At 44.7% G+C, this 18,093-nt stretch overlaps 2 protein-coding genes across 2 annotated transcripts; both read left to right on the forward strand.

The window, feature by feature from the left end:
* Positions 1-255: 255 nt before the first annotated feature.
* On the forward strand, positions 256-2,047 carry LOC146358086 (olfactory receptor 5G9-like). The gene is made up of 2 exons (XM_084855755.1): positions 256-1,214; positions 1,954-2,047. Exons 1-2 carry the CDS (start codon positions 256-258, stop codon positions 2,045-2,047), a joined length of 1,053 nt encoding a protein of 350 aa, XP_084711881.1.
* A 14,871-nt stretch (positions 2,048-16,918) lies between these two features.
* LOC146358087 (olfactory receptor 5T17-like) lies at positions 16,919-17,881 on the forward strand. The gene has a single exon (XM_084829062.1). It carries the CDS (start codon positions 16,919-16,921, stop codon positions 17,879-17,881), a length of 963 nt encoding a protein of 320 aa, XP_084685188.1.
* Positions 17,882-18,093: the final 212 nt, after the last annotated feature.

The raw sequence follows: 18,093 nt of genomic DNA on the forward strand, positions 1-18,093 counted from the left end.
TAAAGTGCTACAGGATTCTTTGTTGGGTTTGCTGTAAGCCTGCAACAAGCTACACGGCTACCTCTCTGGAGGCCTGAAAGATTTATCCTTCAAGGATCGGTATAATTCTCTTTTAAAATCATGCAAGCCAGCAGTTGTCCTCACAGCTGATGGCAATGAATTCCATACATTAGTTGTGTGCTGTATGAAGAAAATGTAATTTTACCTCTGCCATATTTTGGTATTTCGCAGGTCCAAAAAAAGTACCTGGGAGTAATGTCCGAAGATAACGTTACCACAGTGCTCAAGGATTTTGTATTTGTGGGGTTAACAAGCAGTCCTACACTGCAGATCATCCTCTTCTTGGTGTTCCTAGCTATCTATATGACCACTTTGGTTGAAAATCTAGGAATGATTGCCTTAATAAGGGCCACTCCCCAGCTCCATACTCCAATGTACTTCTTTCTCAGCAGCCTGTCTGTCCTTGATGTATGCTTCTCTTCTGTGTTTGCTCCAAAGGCATTAGTGAACTTCCTAGCTGAGAAAAAGTCCATTTCCTTCATTGGCTGTGCAGTGCAAATGTACTTTTTCATAGGTCTGGGAAGTGCAGAGTGCTTTCTCTTGGCTGCCATGGCCTACGACCGCTATGTGGCTGTCTGTAAACCACTGCTGTACCCAGTCCTCATGTCTCCTAGAGTCTGTACTCTTTTGGTGGTGGGATCCTATGTTCTTGGGCTTTTGCATTCACTTGTTCAAACAGTCTTCACCTTCAGACTGTCATTCTGTGGGTCTAAGGTGATCAATCATTTTTTCTGTGACATCACTGCACTTCTATTGATCTCCTCTTCTGATATCTATATCAATGAACTCCTGATTTTTTACGTGGCTGGTCTTGTAGAAATCATCACCATTCTGAGTGTCATGGTTTCCTACATGTATATTCTCACCAACATTGTGATGAAGATCAGATCAGCTGCAGGCAGGCTCAAAGCCTTCTCCACTTGCACCTCACACCTGACTGTGGTCACAATCTTCCACGGAGCAATTCTCATCTTGCATTTCCGACCAACATCTAGCAACGGATCTGCTGTCCAAGATGTGAGTGATAAAGTTCTGGCTGTGTTCTATACAGTTGTCATCCCCTTGCTGAACCCTTTGATTTACACCCTGAGAAACAAGGAGGTAAAGGATGCCTTGGCAGGTATGCAAAGGAAAGTGTGTGCCAAAATGATTAGGTAATGAAACTTTTCATAGGAAGCGGAGATGGTATTATTACAGTTTTGAAATGAAAGATCCATCTGTCAGAATACCACTGGTTTCTATGTTTGGATTCCCCTCCTCCCCCATGCATGGCTTTTTGGTTTAGCTATGTCCATTTTTTTCCAAGGTGAATGGATGGAACAATCTTTATTATGAATGATATACTATGAATCCTCTAATATGGTGTTTTACCACTATTGCTTCAACTAGTCTCCCTTGCATATGTATGATAAATTAATGAATTAATAAGTAATCAATGAATCAGGAATTCATTAATCAGTAATCAACATCTATGGGCAATTGGGTTAGGATCGATAAGTGCAATCTCTAACAAAATGTTGTCATGTATCCATTCTTTCTCACACAAGTGCTCTTCTTCAGGGCTCCAGCCAACTTGGAACAGGAGCCTTCTAGTGCTGCTCAGGTCTCATAGGGATGTATTTCAGGAAGGGAGAAGGAGAAGACACCTCCCCTTCCCAGGGCCTTCTCCTGCTGTGCTGCATGGTTTGGGGCTGGCTTCCACCCCCTGAACCTGAGCCTTTTATACTTCTTTAGTTGGCACTGGGAGGTGGTTCTGGAGTTGAAAGGTGAAAAGAGGCCCCTTTTCCTTACTATCTTCCTGCAATTTATCTGTACATTCAGTAAGGGATTATTTTTTACCTCACAACTCACATAGCCTCATCTCCAGCCTCATCTCTGGCTGCTTTATCTAAGTTGGATTGAAGCTGAGAAAGAGGCTGCGTGTGGAACACCCCAACCAGTCAGCCCCTTCTTCCAGGATACTCACTATAAGCTGTTGACGGCTTAACCAAGCTAATCCCCTCTTCTTTTCCATCCCCCCTGCAGTTCCCCCCTCAACTGACACATCAACATTTCTTACATCCTGGAATCCTTGTCAGACCACGTGGGTGATGGGAGGGTGGCCTAGGGTGGCCAGGTGTCCTCTTTTACAGAGGACAATCCCTTATTTGAAAGGCTGCCACAGGACTGACCTCTATTTTGAAGGCATCCTCCATTTGAAGGGCTGTCCAGACCAAGTTTGGTTTAAAGATAAAGAAGGGGGAGCGAGGCCTTGAATTTGCTCATCCACAGCACCTGGACAATAGACTGACTGAGCAGGCACGCACTTCACCTGGTCTGCCTTCCACATTACAGTGTGATGCACTGTATTTCTATTTAGATTATAAGAATCATTTCTACATGTACATCGATATGTTAGCATATGGAATGTTTATGCAAATCACTCTCCCTTTTTTTGGTACTCTTTTTTGGCCACCCTAGGCCTGCAATGCAAGATTGTAGTGTATCCTTATTCCCTAAGAGGTGTCCTCCTATTCAGGCCTCCAGTCACCCTGGAACAGGAGCCTTGTAACGCTGTTCAGATCTTAGAGTGGGGTGGGGGAAGTCTCAGGACTGGGGAAGGGAACCTATATTTCTCCCACCCCCTGGCCATTCCCCACTGTGCGATATAGCACTAGGGAGCTTCCAGTTCCAAATTTGAGCATTTGGGGGAATGAGAGGGAAGTTTGGGGGGATGGGGGAGAAATAGACAAAATATGGGGGGTTACCTTAAAAAAAGATGTAGTCCATCCATCTCCAAAGCGTTCTCTCTTAATCTCTCACAGAGAAAGAGAACACTACTGGATGACAGCCACCAATATTGCACACACACCCTGCAAAGGTGATGGCAGCACCCACCCATCCCCAAATAGTTGAAGTGGCCTCTCTATTCTGACATCCCTGAATAGACCATTTTGGTTCAACCCTACTGTTCCCAACTGCTCTCAACCATAGACTTAATAACCTATAGACCCACAAAAGCCCCCTTCAGGTGTTCTCCACATGAGCACTAATGTGTGGAGGAGGGAGCTGACCATGTCCCTGTGATCATCTACCACCACCACCAATCACAACTTCCAATGTCCACATCTTCACATGTAGGTCTACACAGCCATGTTCACAAAGGCTTCCACTTTGCAGACGTCTGCATCAATGTATGGATTTCAACCTTTAAGGAGGGGGGGGGGAAATTGGGTCCCAACGCAGGCTAGATTTGGCCTGTGGGCCTGGGATTCAATATCCCTGCTGTATAGGTTCAACTGCCATCAATGTTCTGTAAGTCTGGAAGTGATCGCCATTCAAGTAAGTCCTCAGAGTCAATGACACTCTTAGGATGGTTCCCGTCTCAGTTCCTCTTGGATGTGTAAGCTGTGAGACGTTGGTTGATGTGCATTTTCCTTCAGCACTACAGTGCCTCAGGATGCTCGCCACTGCATCCTGTCCTTCTCTCCCCCCCCCCGCGCACTTCCTCCTGTACTTTACATGCCAACTGAGAGCTAGTTATGAAAGGAAAAGGCTCCAAATGAGCTCAGTTCAATACCAAATAATCTAGAATTGCAGAGGAGTTGAAAAATTTCTCTGAGCCCATAACCAATCAGGGAACTTGGGTGACAAAAATATCCCACTCAGCCCAGTAAAGGGAAACAGCTAAACCGACACCGCCAGAGATTGGGTTGATGGATGGGCTGCCAGGTTGCTCCACTGTGAGGCTAGAAGGAGATGCATACATCTGCACTGGATATGTATCTCCACTCTGGCCATCTGGCCTACCAGTGAGGCCCCACCCTGTAGCCTCTTGCTACATGGAGGAAAAGCCTCCCCTACCCCAGCATTAAGCGTGGGTGGAACCTTGCTGTCTAGTGATGCAAAACCTCTGGCTAGCTTTCACTTCCTGGTTCATCTCCCGTCCCCTGCTTTCTGATTTTCATGTTGCTCAAACTGTCTGCCACTTCTGAGTACCCCCAAGGAAAGTTGCCTATAATATTGGGAGTTTGTAGCGGTTTACTTCTGTTCTTTATTGTAACTTATGTATGTAATAAAGTTGCAGTTGACTGACTGACACCTGTTCAGTAGTTGTTCATTCCATTTCTCAAAGCCAGGGATGCAAGAAAGAATCCCTACAATGGAGGGAAATTTCACTCCTGATGCTTTCTTTATTAAAATGTGCACTACTATAGGAAATTCGCTGTGCACACTAGACTCATCCTGTGTGACGAATATGCAAATGTCTCCTTTTGGTGGGTGTACATGTTATAACCCATGAGCCCCAATAGGGACAACTCAGGACCTGTTTCTCCACACAATGACTAGGCAAATTATCTCCTCCCATCACTATAGCTCTTGGCTGTTGTTGGCTTCATCACTGAGCTGCACCACAGCATTACACTTACACCCGGAATAAACCAGGCAGGACACTTGAATTGGTCTAACAACAGACACAGCTTTATATTAACAACAGAGCTCTGTGTATCAGCTGGGTAGGAACTTGCTGATGCAGGAGCTGCCTTTTGACCTCCTGCTTGCCTAATTAAGAGTGAGTGTAGCCAAACCATGAGCCAGAAGCAGCATACAGCCTGCTTCTGGCCACACCTATTTGTCATGTATTTATTTACTTATTTATTACATTTCTATACTGCCCCATAGCCGAAGCTCTCATAGAAACATAGAATACTAGGGTTGGAAGGGGCCTACAAGGCCATTGAGTCCAACCCCCTGCTCAATGCAGGAATCCAGGTCAGAGCATCCCTGACAGATGGCTGTCCAGCCTTGTCTTGAATGCTTCCAGTGTGGGGGAGCCCACTACCCCCTCTAGCTAATTGGTTCCATTGTCGTATTGCTCTAACAGTCAGGAGGTTTTCTCTGATGTTCAGCTGGAATCTGGCTTCCTGTAGCTTGAGCCCATTACTCCATGTCCTGCACTCTGGAAGGATCAAGAAGAGATCCTGGCCTTCTTCTCTGTGACAGCCTTTCAAGTACTTGAGGAGCGCTATCATGTCTCCCCTCAGTCTTCTCTTCTCAAAGCTAAACATGTCCAGTTCTTTCAGTCTCCCATCACAGGGCTTTGTTTCCAGGCCCCTGATCACCTTTGTTGCCTTCCTCTGAACCCTCTCCAGTTTGTGTGCATCCTTCTTAAAGTGTGGTGCCCAGAACTGGACACAGTACTCCAGATGAGGCCTAACCAGTGCTGAGTAGAGGGGAACTAGTACTTCCCGGGATTTGGAAACTATGCTTCTATTAATGCAGCCCAAAATAGCACTGGCCTTTTTTGCAGCCACATCACATTGTTGGCTCATATTCAGCTTGTGATCGACAACAATTCCCAGATCCTTCTCACTTGTAGTGTTGAGCCACGTATCCCTCATCTTGTAAGTGTGCATTTGGTTTCTTTTTCCTAGGTGCAGAACTTGGCATTTATCCCTATTAAACGTCATGCTGTTGTTTTCTGCCCAGCGCTCCAGTCTATCCAGATCACTTTGAATTTTGTTTCCGTCTTCCAAAGTATTAGCTATCCCGCCCAATTTGGTGTCATCTGCAAATCTGATCAGCATTCCCTGCACTTCCTCCTCGAAGTCATTAATACAAATGTTGAAGACCACCGGGCCCAGGACCGAGCCCTGTGGTACCCTGTTCGTTACCTTTCCCCAGTTTGAGAAGATCCCATTGATAAGCACTTTTTGAGTCTGATTCTGTAGCCAACTTTGGATCCACCAGATCATTGTTTCATCTAGCCCAGTTTGAGCTAGTTTGCTCATCAGATTATCATGGGGCAGTTTGTTGAAAGCTTTGCTGAAGTTGAGGTATATTATGTCTACAGCATTCCCACACTCCACAAGGGAGGTTACTTGATCAAAAAAATGAGACCAGATTCGTCTGGCAGGATCTCAAGCTGCAATCCTGCTCCTTCAGCCTGTACTTCGCCTTTGCCAAGGGGCTCATAGACCCTCTTTGGGAGAAGACTGAGCCAAAGTAGGAATTGAGCACCTCTGCCTTTTCTTTGTCCTATGTTTTCATTTTGCCATCCTTATTTATTAGCTGAACCACCATTTCTTTCCTCTGTCTTTTACTATGCACATATCTGAAGAAAGCCTTTTTGTTGCTTTTAGCATCCCTCGCTAACCTCAGCTCATTCTCAGCTTTAGCCTTCCTGATGCCATCCCTGCAATTCTGTGCTACCTGCCTGTACTCTTCCTTTGTAGCTTGGCCTTCCTTCCACTTCCTATATGTGTCCTTTTTTGTTTTCAGGTCATCTCTCAGCTTTTTGTGAAGCCACATTGGCTTCTTCTGTTGTCTTCCACCTTTTCTTCTTGTTGCAATTGTTTGTCACTGTGCCTTGAGAATTTCCTTTTTTAAAAAACTCCCACCCATCTTGGACTCCTTTTCTCATTAGAGTCACTTGCCATGGGACCTTACTTATCATTGTTCTGAGTTTATTAAAATCAGGGTACGTGTTTGACTACACTCGGCTTTTGCTTCCCTTAGAACCAAGAACTCAAGTATAACATGGTCACTTTCCCCCAGAGTTCTTGTAACTGCTACTTTATCCACTAAGTCATCTCTGTTGGTTAGGATCAAGTCAAGGATAGTCGATCCTCTAGTTCCTTCCTCTACTTTTTGTAGGAGGAAGTTATTCGCCACACAAGTCAGGAGTTTCCTGGAGGGGCCATGTTTTGCAGAATTTGTCTCCCAACAAATATCGGGGAAATGGAAGTCCCCCATTACTACTACACGCTTCCTTGTAATAATGGCTATTTGCTTTTCAAAAGTAATGGCTATTTGCTTTTCAAAACATTGGCTATTTGCTTTTCAAAAGTTTCATCCTCATCTTCTCCTTGGTTGGGTGGCCAGTTGTAGACTCCAACCACCAGGTTCCTTTTATTCTTTGCTCCATTTATTTTGATCCAGATGCTCTCGATGGGGCTACTCATCCTCCTGTATTTCTGTGCAGAGATATGTATTTTTCACATACAGTGCAACCCCATCTCCCTTTCTGTTCCTCCTGTTCTTTTTGAACAAGATATATCCTTCAATTGCTCTATTCCAGTCATGAGAGACATCACACCAAGTCTCAGTTATACCTAACAAGTCATAATTTCCCTCTTGTATTAAGAATTCAAATTCATTCTGTTTATTTCCCATACTCTGGGCATTAGTATCGAAGACTATGAGCTTCATGGTCTGGCTTTCTTCCTACATGTGTCTGAAGACTATTATTGGGCACTATTAGAGCTGTTCTCTCCATTGTGATGCATGAGCCACCATCCATTGTTACCCCCAACTTTACATCTCCCTTCCCTGTAAGATTCAGTTTAAAGCCCTCATGATGTTCTTCATGCTGTGGCCAAACACGTTCTTCCTAGCCTTTGTGAGGTGCAACCCATCCCTTGCTAACAGCCCATCTTCCAGGAAGTATAGCCCATGGTCCCAGAATCCAAATCTCTTGCACCGGTACCACCTTCGTAGCCAGTCATTCACGTGGAGTATTTTTCTTTCCCTTTCTATCCCTCTTCTGACTACTGGAAGGATGGATGAGAAAACTATCTGGACCCCAAAGTTCTTGAGTTTCCTTCCCAAAGCTTCAAAGTCTGATGTGATTTCTTCATAGCTCTGCTTGGTGGTGTCATTTGTTCCCACATGGATGAGAAGAAAGGGATACTTCTCAGTGGGCTGTATGAGTGCAGGCAAGCTTTCAGTCATGATTCTAATCCGTCCTCCTGTGCCTGGAAGACAACATACCTAGCAAGTCCACGGGTCTTCACGACATATTTGGGTCTCGATCCCATGCAGCAAGGAGTCTCCCACTACTACTACTCTTCTCTTCTTCCTGTAGTAGGCCTGGTTTCATCGCCTCTGCTTGACTGACCTTCAGCCTCTTGCTCACTCTCATGCAGGTTCCCCTGTGATTCTTCCTCTGCAGGCTGTCCTCCAGTCTCATCCTCAAGTACCTGGAATCGGTTCCACAGCTCCACTGCTTCCACTGGTGCAGAGTGGCATCTAGTTCTTCTTCTCCTAACTGTCACCCTTTTCCAAGGAGTATCCTGTAGTGCATTTTTCCTCACCTCAGCATTTCCCACTTCTGTCTCAGCTTGCTGTTGCTCTTCAAGCTTCTGGTCTTTCCTTTGCTGCTGTAGTTCCACCATTCTGTCCAAGAACTCTTTGTGTTCTCTTATTCTGGAGTGTTGACAGTCGCCGCTCCAGTTCTCTTATTTTTCTTCCAGCAGTGAGATCAACTCGCACTTGTTGCAGGTGTAGGCCATGTTGTTCTCAGAGAAGAAAACAAACATTGCACAAACCTTGCAGGTCACCACCACTGGAGAGTCTAGTCCTTCCATAGCATCTTTTCCCTTTTTATGTCTAGCTTTCTGGTTGTTCTAGACTAGCCTGTGCCTGCTCCTCTACTCAGTAGAGGTTAAAAGCAGAGTCCCACTGGTGTGGAAGTGTGAGTTACAAGAAAAATAATTTTAAAAAATAATAATTAAAAAAAATGTTAGGGGCCTCCCCCTTGACCTCCCCTGCCGAACTCCCCTGGCCAACTCCTGTTTGCTCACCCTGTCCGCTATCTCTGATCGCTTGCTATCTGGGAGCTTGCTTGCTTCTGTAGTCCCCGGAACAGCTTCCTCTGCTCTGCTCTGCTCTGCTCTGCTCAGCTGGGAGGCGGGAAACAGACTGAAGCTTCCTGCCCACAGCTGCTGGGAGTAGGGTTGGCGGAGAATTTCTCCATGAATCTTTGGGAGGCCGAATGCCGACGCATTCGGCCCCCCGAAAGTGTTGGGGAAATTCTCCGCTGGCCCCCCGCCCCCCCCCCCGGGATGGGACTTACCTTCGGCAAATGTCCCTCTCGGCGGCAGGTCCTGGTGGCGTTTCAGCGGCGTTTTGGCGAGGGCGGCAGCCGGTCTCCCGACCGGCTGCCGCTGCCACCATTGCAAAAAAAAAAGTAAAGTAAAAAACAAACAAACACACACCCGTGATAGGCTACGTAACGATTTATGTAGCCTATCACAGCTAGATTTCCAAAGTCAGCCATGATAGGCTACGTAAATCGTCACGTAGCCTATCACAGCTGACTTTGGGGGAAAAAATAAAAAGCGCATACTCAAATGGCAGCTCCCATGGGGCGCCGCCATTTGCGTTCCTTAGTTTGGCATGTCTAGTCTACGTAAAGATTTATGTAGACTACGGTGAAAATAAGGGCAACGCAAATGGCGGTCCCCATGGGAGCCGCCATTTGCATATGCGCTTTTTTTTTTTTTTCAAAGTCACCCGTGATAGGCGACGTGACGATTTACATAGCCTATCATGGCTGACTTTGGAAATCTAGCCGTGATAGGCTACGTAAATCGTTACATAGCCTATCACAGGTGTGTGTGTGTTTTGTTTTGTTTTTACTTTTTTTTTTGCGGCCGGGTAGACGGGGCACTCCTACCCGGCCTGAATTTCGGTGGTGAGGGATGGGGTGCCTCCCCCCCGGCCTGAATTTCGGCTGGGTGAGGCGGGGCGCCTCCCCCCCTCGCCTGAGCTTCAGGGGGTGAAGCGAAGCGCCTCCCCCCCACCGCGAAGCAAGCTGCGGGACCAGGTAAGTCCCTTTCGTCCATCCCTAGCTGGGAGTACTCAGGCCACACACCTCCAATTCAGTTGGAGCTCTCAGGAGCACCTGGTGAGCTCACAGCTATTCAGAAAGATAAAGGAGAGCCTCCGGGCTTCCTGCAGCCCACTTACCTCTTTGCCTCTGTCTCCTCTGTCTCCTTTGTCTCCTTTGTCTCTTCTACCACCTGGTGAGCTCACAGCCACTCAGATGGAAAAAGGACAGCCCCCTGGGCTTCCTGCAGCCCACTTATCTCTTTGCCTCTGTCTCCTTTATCTCCTTTGTCTCTTCTACCACTGCAGCTCCCCTGGCCAACTCCTGTTTGCTCCCCCTGTTCGTTCACTCTGGTTGCTCGCTCTCCAGGAGCTTGCTTGCTTCTGTAGTCCCTAGACCAGCTGGAGCAGCTTCCTCTGCTGTGCTCTGCTCTGCTCAGCTGGGAGGTGAGAAACAGCACCTCTCTGGGCAGTTTCCAAAGGTTAAAAACACTAAAAACACAATATGCAAAGTTTAAAAACATAACAAATACACAGGCAGTATACACAGAGAAAACATATATCTAAAAACAACTTTGAGCAATCAGCCAAACCATAAAACTATTTATTTATTTATTACGTTTCTATACTATCCAATAGGCAATAGCTGAAGCTCTCTTTTGGTGGTGAGGGAAGCCATCCCCAGTCAACACCCCCTCAAACCCTAAGACTCTAGTTGTGTGATACAGACAAGCCCCCAAAGGGTTCCTTTCCCCAACTCCAGGTCCACAAAACCTGAGTGGTGAATCTAGGGAGCCCCCTTTCACAGAATTGCCATGGCTCTTATAATCTACTTAACCCACACTGCCTTGTCATTGTGACCAACTTATTTAACTGCTTTGGTGCCACCCTCAGTCATATACTGATATCATTGAGGATCAGTGCAGAGTGGATTAAAAAACTTGCTTTCCTTCTGTCAATTTGGTCCTCAGGCAAAAGCAAAAGTCTGACTAGACCCCAAAGCAACAAGCTGTTCCTACACTGAAGCCTTGAGGATGGGTGGGTGGGGTTCAGAACAAATTGCAAAGAGGCCCAGAAAGGGGTGGGTGTAAGCTTATGTACCCTTCCTTAGCCCCACTCCAAGCAATGTATGGCCGCACATGTCTCTGTCCATGCCCCGCCTCCCCTGAGCCAGATGAAATGCTCTCCCATCCCTACACACACACCTCTGAATGGAGGTATGGGAAGCAAAGCCCGTAGCTCAGTGGTAAAGCCCATGCTTTGTGTGTGGAAGGTGGTCCCAGGTTCAATTCCTGGCATCTCCAGGTTGGGTTGGGGAAGACTCCTGTATGAAACCCTGCAAACCACTGCCAGTCAGTGAAGGCAATGAATACACAGCTAGAAGAATCAGTGTTCAAACTTGGTATAATACAACTTCCTATGTTATTGTGAGATTCCTACAGTCCACTGTTCTCCTTCACCTAGGGATGAAGGAGAAATTCACTTGGTTCGCATTTTGATTCAAATGTACCTTCTTTTGCACGTTTGGACCAATATGCAAACCAAAACTCAGTTATCCTTCAAAATTCACACTTTTCCAAATTTTGCATTGGGGTTCTCCAATTTCAAAATGCATACAAAAACATGTACATTGGTGAACATACCAGTACAAATGCATTATATTAAGACAATTTCATACAAAATGTATATATGAGGAGAAATACGCACAAAAATGTGTATACATTTTCTTGCACACTTTTTTTAAAAATCAGCAAACCAAACTTAAGACTGGAAAAATGGGACTCCAAGAGAAACCGGAATTGACAAATTCATCCATCACTACCCACAGCATTCTGGCAGCTGTTGTATCATATGTTTGTTTGTAAGGGCAGGTTGCCCTCTTCTCCTTGTCCCGACCTCTCACATGGAACTACTTCCCTTCTTATCAGAAACAAGAAACTGTTGCTGTGCTTAGACATACTTGAATCTTTGAGGGTATAATAGTCTCCCAAGAGATTATAATAGATGTCGAGAAGTCCTCCAAGGACACAGACCATTGGGAGATGTGATTTGTGTTATGGGGGGGGGGGACAAACACCTCTATGACTATATATATGTGCCAGTTTATGATACCATTTCACACATGTGACAAAGTAGACTCTTGTGCAAGGATGCTTATACTATAATAAGTATGTCACATGACTCTTTTTTGCTTGCTACAACAGACCAATATTGTTACCTCTCTGGAATTCAGTTCTACTGGTGGAATTTCACTCTGTGTTGATTTCCTCAGACCTGCTAACACCCCATTTTCTATTAAGAGTAAGTACAGCTACATACAAACAAAAAAGAAAGAAGAGCTTCACTACCTTTGCTCTTCAAATGATACATGTATCTATTGCAGTGCCTCTGCAGCAAACACTGATTTGAAACTGGTTTCAGCAATCCCATGCTTCTGTCAGGCTGTTAGCCTTTTTGTTTGTTGTTTAATGTGCTGTTTGTATATGTAGGGTTATGTATGTAAGATTATACATTTAAGCAATTATGCAGCAACTGATTATTTTTGTATGGCAATTATTTGTTTTTAAGCTGAAAAACTCCTCTCAAGAGAGAGGAGCTGGTGCCTCATGATATCTGAGGCACCCAGCTAAGTCAGCGTTCTGCACAACCCATTCAGTTTCAAAATGGTGGAATATGCTCCCCCTGAATTTAATCACCAAGATAAGATGTGTGTGAGGGTGGTCAATGTCCTTTCCAGAGCAGAGTGGCTCCGGTTTTACATACATCTAGACTCTCCCTAAGAATCACAGTTGTTACTTAGCTCTTGCAATCCCAGATAATGCAGTACATTGGTCACTTTAGTTCTGAGGGAATTTAGCAGAAGAGGAAGGTGTGTGGGGTGAGGAGATGTGGTGGTAGGATTAGACCTTATTAACCAGTTCTCTAACAACAGCCAACCAATATAAATTCAGATTAGAGACTAGGAGAGCATCCTACAGCCCCTGGACAGCATCCCAGGTGCCATAGGATTGCCTAGAAAACCCCTCTGAAGCCATAGGCAGAGTTACAACTTCAGAGGCATTTTAAAAATAAGAGCCTAGATGTTTGTTATTATGTTAGGCCTTCTGCAAGGAAAAGAAAAAGGTATGGATGGTATGGAGTATGAAGACCATTTGGATGCAAAGAGAAGGGCCAAGGCCAACTGTTACAGACTGGGTGTCACTAGGACTGTTAATGACAGGTTTGAAAGAGCCCTGGGCAATGTATCCTCTGGTGGGCATCAGCATGCTCCCTCAGGCTTATGGGGCAGTGGTGGCAGCAGAACTCAGAGAGTCCTACCATCGTAATGCCCTGGAATGCCTGACATAGCACACACCAGGGCACTGTGGGAAATTTAAATGGCTACTTGCAGCCTCAGCTGCCTGGCATTAGGAGGCGGGGCAGGCATCCATTCTAGTGAGCCCTGTCAGGGTGCTGGGGCTGTAGGATGCCAGGAGATGTAGCTGGACCTATTTAATGAACAGCAGGGTACTTGCTTCCTTCTCAAGCCTCGTCTTTTGGAGAAGCAGAGAACAAGATGGCAATCAGATTGAGGACATTCTCGAAGTGTACCTACATTTTTGTGGAGAAACTGCAATTGTAATATAGATGGTCACCCTGATTAAACACATCTAATTTCATTAAAAAAAAATTTTTTACACAAAATATGGTATACAGTACACTAGTAAGCTCTTGTTAGAAAAGCTATTGCCACAATAAACTAGTTAGTTTTTTAAATGCCAGTGGTACCTCCGGGTGCTTCCAGATGGAGAGCTCGTGGTACTACCAACCAAAAGATATTGTGCAGCTCCCCCGTCTTTCCCTGATTAATGGGGTTTTTTTGTGGAAAGAAAAAAGGCAGAAGAAGTCTGGTGTGGGGGAAATGGGAGGGCTAGAAATTGAAGACGATTATGTCTGGACTTCCCATAAAATTCTGTGAACGAAGCAGGGCAATTGCACAATAAAAGCCTCATCTGGAAGCACCATTGTTCTCTTTCACTCTCTGCACCCCCCTTCTGACCCTCAAAACAAAATAACACAGCTATCTATCTGGAATCTGAAAGAAAGAAAAGAGACTGTTGTCCCAGGTAAGCTTATATTTGCTATAATTCCTTCTGTTGGTGGAGTAGTTGGCTATTTTGGTTAAAATAAATGTTTTGCATGAATTGTTTGGCAGTTCACAGCACAGGGTAAAATATTTAAAAGGTACAGTAGGTATAATAACTATTGATCTGAAATGTCCTTAGGGTTGTTGTAAGGATAAAATGGGGGTGGGGTGCGGAGCTCTGTTTGCTTTTCCTAAGCTCCTTGGAGGAGAGATGGGGTATAAATGTACTGTAATGAATGACTGGATGTTCAACAGCCTGAATGTTAGTTTTTCCTCTTTGTGTTATATATCAAGGCATACTGAAACCACCTGCCAGCAACTTTGCTAAAATACGTCACCAGCATGCTAGAACATTGTAACTGAGTCAGCTATGGACAGCTATGTGTCCATTTGTAAACACAGATACTATAGAAACATTGTCTCTTGGAACTCACAGAGGTTTTCATCTAGAGTGAAAAATGTCCAATCTCACTGGGCGCTATCAGGCTACGGTTAAGCATGTCAAAGTCCCATTGGCTTCAGAGAAACAACCATGTGGCTTGATTCTCTTCCAGTGAAATCAACAGGACCTAAATAGGCTCAACTCTGGCCGGACCACAACAGTTAAGAATATTCCAATGCATGCCTTGTTTTATTCCAACTTCTGCTTCTTATTGATTAACTATTTACTGAAACACAAGGGAACCCATCCTCTCATCCCATGACTGCTAAGTTTACTCAGGAGAGAAGCACTTTGTCAAAAGCATTTTGGAAGTCCAGGGATATAAAATCTACCAGATATCCCTCTGTACATACTGATTGACAGTCAAAGAACTCCAAATAGATTGTAAAGCAGTGGCTCTCTTTGCAGAATCCATGGTGCTGCTTCCTCAGCAAGGCTTGTTCTTCTACATGTTTAACTACTCTAGATTTACTAATGTTTTTGACCAATTAAATGAGACAGACATTAAGCTGACAGGACTGCTAGCATCCCATTTTTCCAACAAGAGTTAGAACTTGTAGATCATTTTAATTTCCAGGAGAAATTAGAATGGTGGCATTTCCAGATGTGGCTTTTATTGCAATATTGCCCTGTCTCACTAACATAATTTTATAGGGAGTCCAGATGATGTTGTTTTTCGCTGATCATTTCCCACCCCTCCTCCCATCCCCATGATTAATTAATTATACAGGCTGGAGCTGAAACAAAAGTGGGAGAAAGTTTTTGGACATTTTTTAAAAATTTGAATTTGCTTACAAATAATTCTAATATGTATTCTCTTCAACATTCTTCCTAATGGGAAGTGTTGGATTTTTTGTTTGCTTATTTGTTTTGTTTGTTTTTTAAAAAAAGAAAATCAAAAGAAATTACAAAAAAACAAACCACATTAATATTCATTCAAAATCCCTCCCCAATCCCTCCCCCTAGCTCAAACAGTTTCAGGATTCTTCTTCTCCCTTTTTTTTCTATTTCTGTTCCAGTATAATATATTAAGGGTGCAATCCTATCCAGATAGGCGGCTGCCTCCGAACTTGGAGGCGACCACCTATTCAAAGCGGGGCAGGAGAAGTATGGAGGGGATCATTCCCTCCACACTTCTCCTGCCTTGCATTTTTTGCTAGGCAGCCGATGGCGGCTGTCTAGCTGCAGGAGCACGAAGCAGGGAAGGAGGCTGCTGAACAACACAGAGGATATCTCGTACAGGCATTTCCACCCTCCCTGCCCTGGAACGCCCTCAGCCACACCCCTTTTTGGCCACTCCACACTCCTCTTGCAAGCACAGAGGACAGAGATGTTCAACGCTGCTTCCGAGGCAGCGCGGAAGTGGGGGGCGGTCAGTTCTCCAGGAACCAACCTCGGAGCGCGTGCTCCACGGTTGGTTCCCGGATAACACGATATCCTATGGCCTTCTAGCCCCTGTCTAGCAGCCATAGGATTGCTCCCTAATTCATCCTGTTTTATTCCTTTATTGTCTTCTTCTTTTCATGAGTCCCATAGATTTCTATAGGCTTCCACCAAGGTGGTTCCATTTGACTCTTTTTTCATACAGTCTATATATTTTGGCCAATCCTTCTTGAAAGTGTCTCATTTCATGTGGACTCTTAGTTTCTGTGTCAACTTTTTATTTATTGCAATGTCCCAGATTTTCTTTTTCCACATAGAGATTGTTAGCATCTGGGCTGTCTTCCAATTACTTGCAATTAATTGCCTCACACCTGTCAACAAGAAACCAATTAATGTTTTTTCTCTAATCTCTCTATTTTCTTTTACAAACATATTCAATAAAACTAATTCTGGTGTTTTACAAATCTCTTGATCAGTAATTCTTTCTATTTCTTGAAATACCTTGTCTCAGAATTTTCTAACCCTTCTGCATTCCCACCACATATGTATTTGGGCACCATCAATTCCACATCCTCTCCAACACAGATGTATTGTTTTGTTCTAAAAGAGTAAAACGTGGTATTCTTGTAGCAGCCTAATTTGAGGGATATCAGAAGCAATGAGTGAACGAGTCTGGGTGTTCACACTACTTGTGGTATAGCCAATTTCCTGCATTAACAGATGATGCTTCTGCCAGTGGGTGGGAGGCTGCTTTGTAAGGTACACTTCTAGTTTATGTGTCAGGATCCTCATCACACCCTGTCCCATCTGTGCTATACAAAACCTCCATCTAGTCCACCTTTTCTCAAGCTGGTAACCTTCAAATGTGTTGGACTACAATCCCCCTCACCCCAGCCAACAATCCACTGGGCTGCTGGTTGGGGGTGATGGGAGTTGTAGTCCAACACGTCTGGAGGGTGCCAGGTTTGGGAAGGCTGATTTAGTCTCTCTTATTCACCAAACTGATGCCTTTGGGGAGCTTGAGAAGAAAGCAAGATTGGGACAGGCCTCCCCTTTCGTTTACCCCAGCATTTGATAATGGGAGAGAATACTGCCGGTGTAACAGAAGTTACATTTTGAGAAAATTAGCTTTGGTGGACATCCTTTGTAAATTTGTCTAATCTTCTTTCAATGTAAAACAAGATACTGGCCATTTCCACAACTGGTGGCAATGGATTCCATATGTTTGTCATATGCACTATGGAGAAAATATTATTTATCTGTGCTGCTGTACTTCTTTATTTTGCAGATCTGGAAAAAAACCTGCTCTGGGCACAATGACAGAGGAAAACAGCACCGCAGTGATCAAGGAGTTTGTATTTGTAGGTTTAACAAACAATCTTGTACAACAGATCTTCCTCTTTCTAGCATTCCTAGCTTTTTACATTGTGACTTTGGTGGGAAACCTTGGAATGATTGCCTTAATAAGGACCAGTCCCCGTCTCCACACTCCAATGTACTTCTTTCTCAGCAACCTCTCTCTCCTGGATGTGTGCTTCTCCTCTGTGGTTGCCTCGAAGTCCTTAGTGAATCTCTTAGCAGATAAAAAGTCCATTTCCCTCATTGGATGTGCAATGCAAATGTACTTTGTTATAGGTCTGGGGAGCACAGAGTGCTTTCTCTTGGCTGCCATGGCCTATGACCGCTATGTGGCTATTTGCAAACCACTGCTCTACCCAGTCCTCATGTCTGCTAGAGTCTGTACCCTTTTGGTGGGGGGGTCATACTTTCTTGGGCTTTTGCACTCTCTTGTGCATACAGTCTTCACCTTCAGGCTGTCATTCTGTCACTCTAATAAGATCAGTCATTTATACTGTGACATCACTGCACTTTTATCCCTCTCCTGTTCTGATATCTCCATCAATGAACTCCTGATTTTTTATCTGGCTGGACCTGTGGAAGCAACCACCATCCTTAGTGTCATGGTTTCCTATATGTACATTCTTGCCAACATTGTGAGGATCAGCTCAGCTGCAGGCAGACGCAAAGCCTTCTCCACCTGCACCTCACACCTGATTGCAGTTACAATCTTCCATGGGGCAATTCTCATTTTGCATTTCCGACCAAAGTCTAGCAACGACGGCTCTCCCATCCAAGATGTGAGTGACAAAGTGCTCGCTGTGTTCTATACAATTGTCATCCCCTTGCTGAACCCTTTAATTTACAGTCTGAGAAACAAGGAGGTGAAGGACGCCCTTAGAGTTATTCAAAGGAAAGGGTGTGACAAAATGTTTAGCTAGCCAGCAGTCATTTTTAACAATAGAACTTTGTTATACATATGTAGCATACTACTAGCCTCCAAATTCTGAAATTCAGGCATTCTGTTTCTGTCCTGCTGTTTGAACAGTTAACATTCTTGCATTCATACTTTCTTCTACTAGCATGGAAAAAGTTACCACCCTTAAATAAGTACTACCCCGGTGCAGCCAGGGCCTCTCCTGTGGCTGAGCTC

Source organism: Heloderma suspectum, chromosome 1, assembly GCF_057233095.1.
Source record: "Heloderma suspectum isolate Gila_16-S chromosome 1, 16-S_ref, whole genome shotgun sequence".
NCBI lineage: Eukaryota > Metazoa > Chordata > Lepidosauria > Squamata > Helodermatidae > Heloderma > Heloderma suspectum.